General features: G+C 41.0%; 2 protein-coding genes across 3 annotated transcripts in view; both read left to right on the plus strand.

Annotated features, from left to right (window-relative positions):
- Positions 1-21: 21 nt before the first annotated feature.
- Positions 22-7,843, plus strand: LOC124864512 (probable ATP-dependent RNA helicase DDX47). The gene is made up of 12 exons (XM_047359319.1): positions 22-210; positions 418-511; positions 3,433-3,621; positions 3,703-3,774; positions 3,978-4,096; positions 5,312-5,383; positions 5,480-5,596; positions 5,695-5,841; positions 5,945-6,082; positions 6,173-6,243; positions 6,354-6,483; positions 7,490-7,843. Exons 1-12 carry the CDS (start codon positions 88-90, stop codon positions 7,643-7,645), a joined length of 1,428 nt encoding a protein of 475 aa, XP_047215275.1. The 5' UTR covers positions 22-87; the 3' UTR covers positions 7,646-7,843.
- Positions 7,844-11,312: 3,469 nt separating this feature from the next.
- LOC124864239 (myosin-10-like) overlaps positions 11,313-15,639 on the plus strand; it is a 92,859-nt gene continuing 88,532 nt past the window's right edge. The window contains exon 1 of one of the 2 annotated variants that reach the window (XM_047358927.1): positions 11,313-12,747. The gene's annotated coding sequence lies outside the window, so the exon portion shown is untranslated. The remainder of the gene's footprint in view (positions 12,748-15,639) is intronic. The other variant, XM_047358928.1, reaches the window with a different exon arrangement.

Genomic DNA, 15,639 nt, shown 5'->3' on the forward strand with positions numbered 1-15,639 from the left:
AAAACCCAACTTCCCGTCATCCTGTGGGTCGTGACGTGTTTCCGCATCTGCGCACATCGGAGGTGACCACACGTTGCGACGGAAAGCATGGAGGACCGGAGCCCGAAGGAAAACACAGCTCAAAGTGTGAAAGATTCTAGCAGTGATTGTGATGAAGAAAAGGTTAATAACGGAGGATGCGAGGAGGCAGTGAAGACTTTTAAGGACCTGGTTGGTTTCTTCTCACACAGACAATAAGAGAAGATTTGGTAGCAACAACGTTTTTTTCGGTTAGCTAAACCAAGCTAATGCGTTATGTAAACATTAGCTCCTCAATTGAGACATCCTTACTGTGTCATTGTCTGAAAACTGTTCGTAACGCTGAATAAAAGACATCTTCCATCTTGTAAAAGTGTACCCGGTATCTGCCTCCTGCAGGGTGTAACTGAGGTTCTCTGTGAGGCCTGTGATCAGCTGGGATGGAAGAGTCCAACTAAGATCCAGGTGGAAGCTATACCTGTCGCTCTTCAAGGTTAGAAACATGTTACCTCTCTTACCTTCACTGCCACATACACCCCTCACATTCCTGCAGATCTTTAAGTATATGTTTCCATGGGACAACGCTGACACTTTGACACAATGAAATGTAGACTGTGTGGAGCTTATATAAAAGTGTACATTTATTCTTCCCTCAAAATAACTAAAGATACAGCCATTAATGTCTGAACCACCGGCAACAAAAGTGAGTACACACCTAAGAGACTACATCCAAATTGAGCATTCTTGTCATTTTCCCTCCAAAATGTCATGTGACTCGTTAGTGTTACTAGGTCTCAGCTGTGCATAGGGAGCAGGTGTGTTTAATTTTGTAGTACATCTCTCGCACTCTCTCATACTGGTCACTGAAAGTTCCAACATGGCACCTCATGGCAAAGAACTCTGAGGATCTGAAAAGACGAATTGTTGCGCTACATGAAGATGGCCAAGGCTACAAGAGGATTGCCAACATCCTGAAACTGAGCTGTACCACAGTGGCCAAAATCATCCAGCGTTTTAAAAGAGCAGGCTCCACTCAGAACAGACCTCGCGTTGGTCGTCCAAAGAAGCTGAGTGCACGTGCTCAGCGTCACATCCAAATGCTGTCTTTGAAAGATAGGTGCAAGAGTGCTGTCAGCATTGCTGCAGAGATTGAAGAGGTGGGGGGTCAGCTTGTCCGTGCTCAGACCATACGCTTCACACTACATGAAATTGGTCTGCATGGCCGTCATCCCAGAAGAAAGCCCCTTCTGAAGTCTGTCCACAAGAAAGCCCGCAAACAGTTTGCTGGAACCATGTCCTATGGTCTGATAATTAATTTGTCTGGTTCAGATGGTCTCAAGCATGTGTGGCGGCAATCAGTTGAGAGTACAAAGATAAGTGTGTGTTGCCTACTGTCAAGCATGGTGGTGGGAATGCCATGGTCTGGGGCTGCATGAGTGCAACAGATGTTGGGGAGTTACATTTCATTGAGGGACACATGAACTCCAATATGTACTGTGAAATACTGAAGCAGAGCATGATCCCCTCCCTCCAGAAACTGGGCCGCATGGCAGTATTCCAGCATGATAATGACCCCAAACACACCTCTAAGACAACCACTGCTTTATTGGAGAGGCTGAGGGTAAAGGTGATGGACTGGTCAAGCATGTCTCCAGACCTAAACCCAATAGAACATCTTTGGCGCATCCTCAAGCGTAAGTTGGAGGAGCGGAAAGTCTCAAATATCCGCCAGCTCCGTGATGCGGTCATGGAGGAGTGGAAAAGTATTCCAGTGGCAACCTGTGAATCTCTGGTAAATAATGGTGGCCACACAAAATATTGACACTTCAGGAACTTTCATTAAGGGGTGTACTCACTTTTGTTGCCGGTGGTTCAGACATTAATATCTATATCTTGAGTTGTTTTGAGGGAAGAATAAATTTACACTGTTATATAAGTTGCACACAGACTACTTTTCATTGTGTCAAAGTGTCATTTTGTCAGCATTGTCCCATGAAAACATATACTTAAATATCTGCAGGAATGTGATGGGTGTACTCACTTTTGTGATACACTGTAGTTTTACATAGCAGTCCGTATAGCGTAAGAAAAACAAGACAGATTTAGCTTGATTAGAAACTATAACTTCTGACCTGATGTTAGTATATTGGTTTTACAAGTTAAAAAATATAGTAATGAAAGTTTTCATAACCCTTGAACTTGTTCCCTTTTTCCCACATAAAAAAAATGTTTCTAGTGATGTAATGTTACTGCCCATAGTAGTGCATAATTGTGAATAAACATCTGCAAAGTGTGATGTGCATTTATATTCAGCACCTCCATGAGTAAATATGTCTAGGTAAATAAGTTTTTTGGGCTACATTCCTTTCAGGTTTTGCTAGATACCTTAAAGACAGATTGGACGAAGAGCATCTGTCAGCATCAGTTTTCTACTCGGTTGACTCAGATTCAATTGAATTTTGGTCTGGACTTTGACTAGGCCATTCAAACACACAAATATGCATTGCTCTAAACTATTCCACTGTATCTCAGGCTCTATGTTGTGGATTATTTGCTGAAAGATGAATCTCTACCTGAGTCTCAATGTTTTTGCATCCTTTTACATGTGTTTGCCTCCACTCATCTTCCCATCAACTCTGACCAGTCTGATCAGCATCGGAGTATGCTGTTGCATATTTTATAGATCAGGCATACACTGGAGGATGATACAATGTCTGCTCTGTGCATGCTGCTGCAGTTAGTGACTGTTTTTGCTTGGATGTCACATACCCTCAAGAATGATCAGCCAGCCTCTGTGTGCACTGGCTTCTCTGCTTCAGTTAAACATCCCTCAGTCCGGCGCTACAAAACTATACCTGTAACATGACCAAATGAATACCACAAGGCCAACCCCCTCCCCTCCAGAAACACACACACAAACAGCAACAAGATGGAGATAAACATTGGTTATTAATACCAGCCAGTTTTACCAATGGGACCAATACCGATATCAATGCCGATATAATTTGCATTCCTGGCACTGGAGGATCTCTCAGTCGAAAGCTGAAATGAAAGAATGATCTAGAAGGCGCTAGGGGCGAGGTGGAGTAGATGTGCAAATATGATGGCTGTGAGCAATGTCAAGTTTCTCCACTACAAGATCTCTGGAGGCTGCTGCTTCAGCCACCTCATTTCAGCATCCTCCTTGTACTTCAAGAAATGAGCAAGTCTGAGCTCAGGGTTTAAAAAAAGATGAAATAAAGAATAAATCGTTTTTCTTCTGATTAAAGCTGAAACAAACTTTCAGTACGTTCCACCCTAAAAGTAAAACTCAACAGCCAATATATTGTGTCAGATGAAACAGTATTTGGTTCTCTGCAGTAGGGTAATGTGGCTCAGCTCTCTTTGTGTCCATGTATCCTCTTTGACCCGCAGGCAGGGATGTCATCGGCCTGGCAGAGACGGGTTCAGGGAAGACTGGCGCTTTCGCTCTGCCTATCCTCCAATCACTGCTGTCTTCACCTCAGAGGCTCCACACGCTCGTCCTCACACCCACCAGAGAGCTGGCCTTCCAGATCTCCGAGCAGTTTGAGGCTCTGGGCTCCAGCATTGGGGTTAAATGTGGTATGTGTCTGTGAGAGGTCACCTGGTTTGTTGTGGATGGTGAACACTCCTTGTTTGTAATTTGTCACACATCTGTTGCAGCTGTGATTGTTGGTGGAATCGACATGATGTCCCAGTCCTTGGTGTTGGCTAAAAAGCCACATATTGTTATAGGTAAGGGAATAGTTGTTTTTTCTGTTTATTGTTTATATATTGATGTGTTCTTTTTCTGAAGAGATGTGGTCAAAAGGCATGTTAATCGTAAAGAAAGGCAGAAACTTTGTGCAGATATCTATCAGCCATTAAGTGCACTGTTTATCTGCTTCTGTTCTGAGTCGTAACCCTTGTAGTTATGATGCTGATTCAATGTTTTTCAGCCACTCCTGGTCGATTGATCGATCACACGGAGAACACAAAGGGCTTCTCCCTACGAGCTCTGAAGTTCCTGGTCATGGATGAAGCAGACAGGATCCTCAACATGGACTTTGAGACTGAAGTGGGTCCTCACGGGAGAGTATTCACTCTCTTTTGACCTTTTCACATTTTTCACGTTACTACAAATTTAAAGGAAGAAGATCCATTTTTTTCCAAATAAAAATCTGCATAGTGTGACATGTACATGTATTTAACATCTTTTACTCTGATACCCCTAAATAACATCCAGTGGAACCAATTGGCAGACAGGTCCATAATTAGAAAAGCAGCAAAGAGGCCCATGATAACTCCAGAGGAGCTACAGAGATCCACACCTTGAGTGAAGAAACTGTTAAAAGGATAACTATTAGTCAGCCATTTGACAAATCTAGTCTTTGTTGAAGAAGTGCAGGAGTAAAGCTATTGTCCTGTTTGCAATTTGCCATAAGTGTAGGAGGCACCACAAACTTCTAGTAGGAGGCGCTTTGTTCAGATGAGACTATACTTTGACCTTCTGTCCTACAAGCAGCATGCTACATTTGGAGGAAAGCTAAAACATCACATCACCCTAAACACATCAAACCCTAGGGTGATAATATTTTTCTTCAGTAGGGACCAGGGCGCTGGTCAGAATAGAATGGAAGACGGATGGAGCTAAATGCAGAGGAATCCTGGGAGAATATCTGTTAGTAAACCTGAGACTGGGACAGAGGTCATCACCTAGCAGGAAAACGAATCGAAACATAGCCAGAATTGTATCAAAGCAACGTGTTAGAATGGCTCAGTGAAAGTCCAGACATAAACCCAACTGATAATTTATTGCAAGACTTGAAAATAGGTGCTCACCAACGCTCTCCAATCTGATTGAGCCCGAGCTATTCATACTCCCTAAAGACCTTCAGCTGCAGCAAAGGTAGTTCTAGAAGGTAGCGACTCAGTAGAATACACATGCATACCACACCTGGATTTCATTAAATATTTATATTGTGAAAACTATGTATTGTTTCCTTTCCGAAACCGCAAATATGTTGCTGTTTGTAGTTGTAATGTGAGAAAATTTGAAAAAGTCCAGATTTTATGAATACTCGATACAACTGGATTACACCGTGTTCTCTCGGCTTGTAAAAATAAAACTACACATTAGATGAACTTGCTATAAAATTAAACACCAGAGGAGCATGGATACATTATGTCACCTCTGAAATATGAATTAAATAGTGTAGATTTGCAGTCACATATCTATCACCTTGGCTGTTCACCCATTAAAATATATATATATATTTGTTTTTTTTTTTAGGTGGACAAGATCCTGAAAGTTATTCCCAGAGACAGACGGACCTTCTTGTTCTCTGCCACCATGACCAAAAAGGTAGGCAAACACTTTTAGTGAAATTCCAGATGGTGTGGTGCTTTCGGGGCCAGTATGGGTTTCCGGGCTCAGATGTTGTGTTGCCTTCACTGACAGGTCCAGAAACTCCAAAGAGCAGCTCTGAAAGATTCTGTAAAGTGTGCTGTATCCACAAAATATTCCACAGTAGACAAGCTGCAGCAATACTACGTCTTTATCCCTTCCAAGTACAAGGTAGGGGGTTATATGATGTGATCTTGTATGTTATCTACTGTAGTCTCATGTCTGGGCTTTTGTTCGTTGGCGTGTAAAAATTGTCTATGCTGCTGCAGGACTGTTACCTGGTGTCCATCCTGAACGAGCTGGCCGGGAACTCCTTCATGATTTTTTGCAGCACATGTAACAATGCCCAGCGGGTGGCGCTGATGTTGAGGAATCTGGGTATAACTGCCATCCCTCTTCACGGACAGATGAGTCAGGTAGACCTCACTTTGCTTTGTCCTATTGGACTGAAAATTCTGAAACATTGGTCTCTAAAACGGATCAGCTTGCTAAGTCATCTCTCTCCTCTCTTTTGGTCAGAATAAACGTCTTGGAGCTCTTAACAAGTTCAAATCCAAGTCTCGTTCTGTGCTCCTGGCAACTGATGTGGCGTCTAGAGGTCTGGACATCCCTCATGTTGACTGTGTCATCAACTACGACATCCCCACACATTCAAAGGTACGACAGGGTTGATTTTGCTGTAGTTATCCAAAGATTTGCTTCTCTGATAAAATTATAAGGGTTCTCGTTACCTGTCTGTCCTCACAGGATTACATCCATAGAGTTGGGCGAACAGCCAGAGCAGGGCGGGCTGGGAAATCCATAACTTTTGTGACACAGTAAGAAAAGCTTTTTTATTTATTTTAGCTGTGCATTCAGGTTTCTTTTCACGTTGTTAACTCCGTTCCAATCAAGTATTTACCTTGTCTTGCCATCTCTGATCCTGAAGGTATGACGTGGAGCTTTTCCAGCGAATCGAAAGTTTGATCGGGAAGAAACTCCCTGCATTTCCTACACAAGAGGAGGAGGTGATGATGCTGGTGGAGAGGGTGAGCGAGGCTCAGAGATTTGCCAGGCTGGTAAGTACCCCTCAAAGGATGCTCACTCTCAGATGTTGCCACAAACATGTAAACCTGGGTTGAGCTGTGGCTTGCCAATGTTCTGTCATGAGTGCTGTGCCTCTGATGTCTTCTAGGCTCCATTTCATTTTAATGCTCCAACCTGCAGAATTTTATTCAATCTGATTTAAATTTTTAATGGTATCCCTTTAATCGATGCATAGGTGCAACAATAATATATATTGACCGAATATTTTTGAGTGATGAATAAAAGGGTAGAATAGCTTCATGTTAAAACAATTCTTCCTTCAAATGTTAGTTAACATTAATTGAAATAAAGAAGTTCTCATTAGTTGCTATCAGTTTACTTAAATAATGAAATAATGATTAAACCAATATTTTAACAAGCTATAAAAAATTGAAATGGGTTATTTCCCTACAGCCCTTTTCTTAATAACTTAAGCAAATAGGTGGAGGCATTATGGGCACTTGTAGCTGTAGCGGGGTATGCAAGATGATGATTCTAGAAACAAACTTCCAAGACGAAAAAAAAACTAACTGTGATGAACCACAGGAGGAAAATGAGGTGAGCTCATCTTCAGGGAATCTGATTTTTTATACTTGGGACCTTCATCAGTCAGGCAGGTTATCTGTGTGGAAACTCTGAGCAGAACCGGCTGCTGAATTATGTCATGCCAGGTTGATGAACATCGTTATAGTTGTTTCCATCTCTGACTGTCCATCCATCTTCAGGATTCTTTGAGATTCATGTAAAGTGGGTGAATACGTTTTTTTTGTGGATGTAGATGTTTTCTAGACCCTAATATCTGTTCTCTTCCCCCCACATTTGGATGTCCTAAATATAAGAAAAATGTTCAGTAACTTTTTATGTTAACTTGGACATAATACAAAAACTATTACTTTAAGACGGCACTCAGTGATGTTCATTAAGGGGTTCCTACGCTCCCTTTAGGATGTGTGAAGATAATGCTACATATTTATACTATGCTTTTGGAACATCTTTCAGGAAATGAAGGAACAAGGAGAGAAAAGGAAGAAGCCCAAAGGTAGAGATGGGGATGAGGATGACTCTGAACAGGCGAGCGGAGTGAGGAAGAAAGTCAAAGGCGGTTCAGGAGGAGGGAGGAAGAAGGGTGGAGGAGCCTGGAGAGGAGGGCGCTGAAGAATGAAACTCATAATAAAATGTACATAACCACAACACAAAATGCCTCTCCTTTCTCTGATGTAAACTTTACTATTCTGACGGCTTGTTTTCCACACTTCATTTTGCAAGCTGACTATTTAATTACACAATAAGGTCTTTCTTTGTCCATGTATGACTTTTTTCCATTTGTAATAAAACGTTGCAGTAAAATCTAAATCCTGCCTGTTGGAGTTATGTTGGGCTTCAGATGCTGCATCCATTCAGAGAAATGAAGGAATGACGCTTTGCCTTACGGCCATTAATGTTTTAAACATTTTTTTTTTTTCTGACAAAAGTGTTAAGATACATATTAGGTATTATTCTCTACTTCTACAACTGCATAGTGGTGCTTGTTTGATGTGGATTTTGTTATAGAGCAAATCGGTGGCGGTTTTTGAAACAAGTGATATGGCTTCCCGCCCAGGGCAGCAGCAGATTTGAGGGTGGCTCGAGCATTTAATGTGAAAGACTACATTTACTCCTTGAATGAGTTTTCTACCAAGTGTTTGCATGTCCAGTCAAAGCAGAGTGGCCCCCTCCCCTGTTGAGCTGTGTTTAACACTGTCAGTACCTGATGTGTACCTGAGTATAGTGCTCAATTTTTAATACTTTCTAACCTTTTACTATTTCATTTTTATCTACTGCCTTCTGAAAAAATGAAGACAATCAAAGTCTGTTATTTTACCAAATTAATACATATGGAAGGTGTGTGATAATCTTTAAAGTCTGTCCGTCGTGTGGCCACATCAATCAGTTGTCAATCATCCTCAAATATCAATTGATACCTGATGTGTATTGCTTGCTTTTAGCCCATTGAGTCGATAATCGTCATATGAAATGGGTTTTATAAATAAATTACCAAATCATCAGCATACATCAAATGATTACTACAAAGGTTACTGACCATGCAACCAGTCTTACATTCATTTAACTTGACAGAAAGATCATCCAGATACAAACAGAAGAGAACAGGACCAATTATCGGTTATTATATACTCTTAAAATCTTACTCTCCTTAACTGCTGACTGACATATTTGGGCCCTGCTGAGCACTCTTCTTAGATTTTGATTTTAACTTGCTGTAAAGCAGAGTGCATACCTCCTTCTGTCTGAAAGCAACCTACAGGTCCTTCTCAAAAAATTAGCATATTGTGATAAAGTTCATTATTTTCTATAATGTAATGAAAATTTAACATTCATATATTTTAGATTCATTGCACACTAACTGAAATATTTCAGGTCTTTTATTGTCTTAATATGGATGATTTTGGCATACAGCTCATGAAAACCCAAAATTCCTATCTCACAAAATTAGCATATTTCATCCGACCAATAAAAGAAAAGTGTTTTTAATACAAAAAACGTCAACCTTCAAATAATCATGTACAGTTATGCACTCAATACTTGGTCGGGAATCCTTTTGCAGAAATGACTGCTTCAATGCAGCGTGGCATGGAGGCAATCAGCCTGTGGCACTGCTGAGGTCTTATGGAGGCCCAGGATGCTTCGATAGCGGCCTTTAGCTCATCCAGAGTGTTGGGTCTTGAGTCTCTCAACGTTCTCTTCACAATATCCCACAGATTCTCTATGGGGTTCAGGTCAGGAGAGTTGGCAGGCCAATTGAGCACAGTGATACCATGGTCAGTAAACCATTTACCAGTGGTTTTGGCACTGTGAGCAGGTGCCAGGTCGTGCTGAAAAATGAAATCTTCATCTCCATAAAGCTTTTCAGCAGATGGAAGCATGAAGTGCTCCAAAATCTCCTGATAGCTAGCTGCATTGACCCTGCCCTTGATAAAACACAGTGGACCAACACCAGCAGCTGACACGACACCCAGACCATCACTGACTGTGGGTACTTGACACTGGACTTCTGGCATTTTGGCATTTCCTTCTCCCCAGTCTTCCTCCAGACTCTGGCACCTTGATTTCCGAATGACATGCAGAATTTGCTTTCATCCGAAAAAAGTACTTTGGACCACTGAGCAACAGTCCAGTGCTGCTTCTCTGTAGCCCAGGTCTGGGGAATGCGGCACCTGCAGCCCATTTCCTGCACACGCCTGTGCACGGTGGCTCTGGATGTTTCTACTCCAGACTCAGTCCACTGCTTCCGCAGGTCCCCCAAGGTCTGGAATCGGCCCTTCTCCACAATCTTCCTCAGGGTCCGGTCACCTCTTCTCGTTGTGCAGCGTTTTCTGCCACACTTTTTCCTTCCCACAGACTTCCCATTGAGGTGCCTTGATACAGCACTCTGGGAACAGCCTATTCGTTCAGAAATTTCTTTCTGTGTCTTACCCTCTTGCTTGAGGGTGTCAATAGTGGCCTTCTGGACAGCAGTCAGGTCGGCAGTCTTACCCATGATTGGGGTTTTGAGTGATGAACCAGGCTGGGAGGTTTAAAGGCCTCAGGAATCTTTTGCAGGTGTTTAGAGTTAACTCGTTGATTCAGATGATTAGGTTCATAGCTCGTTTAGAGACACTTTTAATGATATGCTAATTTTGTGAGATAGGAATTTTGGGTTTTCATGAGCTGTATGCCAAAATCATCCGTATTAAGACAATAAAAGACCTGAAATATTTCAGTTAGTGTGCAATGAATCTAAAATATATGAATGTTAAATTTTCATCATGACATTATGGAAAATAATGAACTTTATCACAATATGCTAATTTTTTGAGAAGGACCTGTATTTTACAATCATGGCCATGGAGGGTTAGTGTCCTAAAAAGCTTGGGCTTACATGTCAAATCTGCAAAAGTTTTTGAATTGAATCACTTGTAAATCTAAGTTTAATGACTTTTACGTTTTCTAAACAAGTCATATGATTTGGGTATTGAGATTTGTTTTTTCTAAAATTTGACCCTACAATTGAAAACGTAGAAGACGTAGGGGTGTCTGCAATTACGTAATGAATGCCGATGACTTGATTTCTGACTTTATGATGCATAAAGCAATGGTACCACCTCACTCTGATTTACATTAAAATGTTTTTATTATCATTTATGGATGTACTTCTTTAAAAATGTCTAAATACGTGTAAGATTAGTTGGACATAATTTCAGAAAAGTCCACAGAGCAGAGCACAGCATTTTAAGCCCTGGGCCAGATCTGTCAATTTAGATGTTCTGGACCGGCCGATTTCGGTCTCTGTTTGGGCAGCAAACATTAGCATCCTCATGTGAGCACTGATGATTGCTCAAGCTAAAAAGAGAAGCTGATACTACATATAGAGGTTTTTTTTTTAACAGTGCAACAAAGGGCTGCACAATACATCCTTATTGCAATATGAATAATGCAAAGATTTGTTTGGAAGTCAGTATTTTGTTGGTTTCTTACAGCTGTCATGAATGCACAGTTTGCATGCCAATAAGAAATTTGGTCTTTTGGATGGAGCCTCAGTGCTGTGGAGGCTCCACACCTGCCACAGATGATGCTAAAGGTCATGGCGTGTTGGAGTAATATTACAATCTAATTTCCTGTCACCATGCAGCCCTTTTCTTAAGTATTTATTTACCAAAGTCAAAGGTTAGGTGGCTCTGTTTTTGCGAAACAGACTGCTGTTCTCAGGAATTACAGCTTTAATTAACATAATGACAAATGCTGTGAAATACATACAAGTTGCTCAATTCTTTTCAAAACCATAATTATTCACAGTAAGGCAATGCTATATACATTTTCAGTTGTCTGTATAGACTGTTACCTTTTATTAATGCAATAAGAGTTTGGAAATCATAACTTTTTGTGTAAATGTTTTATCCATCCATCCACCCACCCATCCATCCTTTTATCCATCTGCCCATCCATTCATTTTTCCGTCCAATTATTCATTCACCTTTCCGTCTATTTGTTTCTCAAACTGATTATTTCTCAGTTTATCTGCTTGTCCATTGTCCAGTTGTTTGGCCATCCATCCATCCATCCATCCATCCATCCATCCATCCATCCATCCATCCATCCATCCAAACCAGTCAATTATCCTGCCGTTTATTCATCTGTTTGTCCATGTATTTATTTGTTCGTCCATCTATCCATTTGTCTATCGTCCAACAATTTATCCATCTCTTTTAGATCTTTTTGTTTGTTGTCCATCATCTATCCATCCTCCCGTTTGTCCATTGTCCATCCCGATCGTTCAGGCTGGATATCCATCCATCAGTTAGTTTGTCTGGTTGTCCACACAGCTGTCCATCCATTTGTCCATTCGTATCTCTGTCTTTCCGTCTTTTTGTCCATTGATCCACCCGCCTGTCCGTCTACAACCCATTCCTTTAATTTACTATCCGCCCATTTATCTGTTCGTTAATTTTCCCATCTTCGTCCATTCATCCATCATCCGTTCATCTACACTGAAAACTCTGGAAATTTGAGTCTGGAAAAGTTTGCAATTTTGACTTGAAAAATATGTAGAAACCCTGGAGTCCCATTAGAAATCCAATATAGAATTTACTAGCAAACATCATGTGACCCACCGTAAGGAACTGGCCGAGGGCGCGTTTCATGGCTGAACCGCCACTGGAGCAAAGCAACAGTTGTAAGAGGTTTGAAATATTCATATCGTTTGTTCCCAGCAAATTAAGTCTTTGTGTTTTTACAGCCAATGATAAATGAAGAGGAGCACCGCAAGCTGAGAGCCCAATTGTTCCGAGGGTACATCCAGGGAGCGTGCGCAGTGCATAGATATTTGTGCGCTAGACTTTAACAACAAGGTCCCAACAAAAATGTTTCATTTTTTTCAATGTTTAGGTATACGTAGGAGCGGACTTCATCTGGTATATTTACAATGATCCCCTGTCCTCTAGTGAGTGGGCGGACACAGCGTCCTAGTGCTGGCGTATTGATCTGGGTGAAGTGTATCTAGGTGCGCTCGGTCCGTCGTAGGCGGGAGCAGCAGCGGTCAGGTCTGCTCCGGTTTGGAGAGGGGAGGCTCCTACTTCAGAGGCAGCTCTCTGAGCCTGTGGTGCGCCCTCACAACCCAAAAATACATGCCTGCATCTCAGAGGTGTGGAGCTGTTAGCTGCTGCTGCTGCTGCTGCATACGACGGCTACGTCCATCTGACCGCTGAGTCGCTGACAAACAACAGGTAAGTTTGTGCTTGTGTGGCGCGCGGGCAGGTTAGGGATGATGGTGCGCGTGGTGAGCGGACCACCACGACCAGTCGGTCTCCAGCAGGGAGAGGAGCTGCTTCGAGAAACTTCATTATGTTACTGTTTATTCTATGGTTCAGTTTAAACCCGGATTCTAGCGGCTGTAGTTAAAACACGTCACACAGGGCTGCTTCACTCATGTAATTGTTAACGGGGTAACAGTGATAACATTGTAACAGTGTAATAGTAGCAGTGCTTTACTTGCCTACTGGTAGCTTAATTGGTATAATTAACAGGTTCGCTAGGGCTAAACATAACGAAAAATATCCAAACTGCGTTGTTAGTTCACTTTTAACGACACATTTCATACACATTTTTCCTTTTTATCTACGGTGTATTGCACATTCCTGTCACCTATTTTGCGTTAGCTCGTTATAGCTGTGGCGCAGGTTTATTACTGCAGATAGAGCACCGTATGCGAGCAGCAACTTTTATTAGCCGAATGACGGCATTATGGGCCTGAAGGGGACAATTTACTACGCGGTGAAGTCTCCAGGAGGAGGAGGAGAGGGGCTGGATATGTGTGCCATCCACGACGCCACGGCTTCCCGTATGATCTAATGCATAAGCGTCTAGCCTACGCAGTATGCGCATTGCTATTGGGCAGGCCGATCCAATAACTCAGCCTCAGACCAAAACCTGCCATAAAAAGTTTTCATCTGGATTTGAAAGCTGCATTCCTTACCCACCCCGTCCTGTGTCTTTGGTGGCATTACATCAGGAAGAAGGCAAGAACTGCACACAACGGGATGTGTCATGGACATTTAATACCCAATTTACCTATTTAGAATAAGACCAGGATCTCAAAAAGTCAGAGGACTAGTATTTATTCCAAAATGAGGGATAAATCAACTAATGTGACAAAGAAAAGAGTTTTGAATGTTATGGAATAGAAAAAAAGTATGAATAAATAGAACATGAGACACTGGACGACAGACAAAATGTCAGAGAGGACATTAAGGCTGACTATAATGAGAGAGAAAATACCTGCTAAAGAGCAAAGTGACTAAATGGAAACAAAGATGGCGGCAAGAGATGCACTGATCAAGCATTCTGTGGCTGATTTCCGATCACGATTTTGTAAAGCTCTGACATGCCAATACCAATTTTTGCTGGGTTCTATGTTATTGCTAAAACAGTTCAATTTATCCAGCTGGATAAATTGAACTGTTTTAATTCATCCAGCTGAAGGTCCTGGGTTCTGGGACGTCCCTGGTTTCGAATCCCGGGCTAAGATCGTTCTGCATGGAGTTTGCATGTTCTTCTCGTGCATGCGTTGGTTCTCTCTGGGTACTCTGGCTTCCTCCCACAGTCAAAAAACCCGATGGTTAGGTTATCTCTCTAAATTGCCCTTAGGTATGAATGGGTGTGGGTTGTTTGACCTGTGTGTCTCTGTGTTGCCTTGCAATGGACTAGCGACCTGTCCAAGGTGTATCCTGCTTCTCGCCTGTAGACCGCTGGAGATAGGCACCAGCTCCCGTTCGACCCTGTACGGAATAAGTGGATCTAGAAAATGGATGGATGGATGGATTACTTCTTCAAAAATAATCCAAAGTTGCAGAGCTGTCTCTTCTAGAAAAATGTATAAATAAAGTAAAATCCTGCAGGTTATAGGAGAGAGGTAAACATGAATAAAATGGAAAAAAAAAACAAACAAACTACCAAATATCTCATTTACTCCTTTACCAGTAAATTATAGCTTTTCTTTTTTGCACACCTCAAAATGCCATGTGAATTACATAAAAATATATTTAGTTTTTCTTTTCATTTCAGTCATTTTAAAATAAATAACTCAGTGGTGTCCAAGTTAATAATTTGAAAAGAAAAAGCTCAGGTTTGCACTTCTGTGTTAGATTGTGAAGTTATCCATTCATTTATTGTAGCAATGCAGGGCCCTTAAAAAGCGTTTGTTTCTTGGTCGATCATCATTCACACAGTATGTGAGAGCGAGAGAGAGCAGTCAGTGCTACACAGCTCTGGAGTTAAACAAGGTTTCAGAAATACCTGGAAACAAAGAATGATTTAAGAGTTGTCATTGTAAACTGTCTTTCACATCATGGTAAAACAAAACGTCTTAAAAGTTTAGAGATATATCCCCACATCTTTCACTATGGTTCTTTTTCAACATATTCATCTCTTATTCGTCCACCTGGAATAAGTGCTGGTAAAAAAGCTGGGTGTTCCATCTTATCTGTACGAAACAAACTCCACATATTTACATTTGTGATGGTAGGACAGAGAGGTTCAGAGATTTTTTTAACCTCTGTTACCATTCTCCTTACTGTACACACTGGCTGGATAAACTTAGGTCACTATTCAGCCTATTTGTCAAAGGTGTTCCGGTTGTTTTAAACTTTTTAATTATTAATTATTATTAAAACAATCATTTTAATTATTTAAAATATCTATCTATCTATCTATCTATCTATCTATCTATCTATCTATCTATCTATCTATCTATCTATCTATCTATCTATCTATCTATCTATCTATCTATCTATCTATCTATCTATCTATCTATCTATCTATCTATCTATCTATCTATCTATCTATCTATCTATCTATCTATCTATCTATCTATCTATCTATTCCCATGAGAAAAGTAGAAGTAATGGATTATAAAAGAAAGAGTCCTAAACACTTAATAAATCCATCTTTTGTTGCAGTAACAACAAAAGATGGATTTATTTTAAGACTTTTTATACATATTTATAAGTGGCACCAATAATTGTGGATGGTGATATATAATTCGCCCTACTTTATCCATTGCAACATGTATAGTTGTATAATTCTGAATAGCAGTAAAATAAAGTTAATCTTAGTTGTAG

Source organism: Girardinichthys multiradiatus, chromosome Y (genome assembly GCF_021462225.1).
Source record: "Girardinichthys multiradiatus isolate DD_20200921_A chromosome Y, DD_fGirMul_XY1, whole genome shotgun sequence".
Lineage (NCBI taxonomy): Eukaryota > Metazoa > Chordata > Actinopteri > Cyprinodontiformes > Goodeidae > Girardinichthys > Girardinichthys multiradiatus.

What these genes read in the sequence shown, in the direction of transcription:
- LOC124864512 (XM_047359319.1), top strand. Translation starts at nt 88, where the DNA reads ATGGAGGACCGGAGCCCGAAGGAAAACACAGCTCAAAGTGTGAAAGAT. An exon ending in TTCACGGACAGATGAGTCAG is followed by an intron (nt 5,842 to 5,944) that starts GTAGACCTCACT and finishes TCTTTTGGTCAG; the next exon opens with AATAAACGTCTTGGAGCTCT. An exon ending in TCCATAACTTTTGTGACACA is followed by an intron (nt 6,244 to 6,353) that starts GTAAGAAAAGCT and finishes CTGATCCTGAAG; the next exon opens with GTATGACGTGGAGCTTTTCC.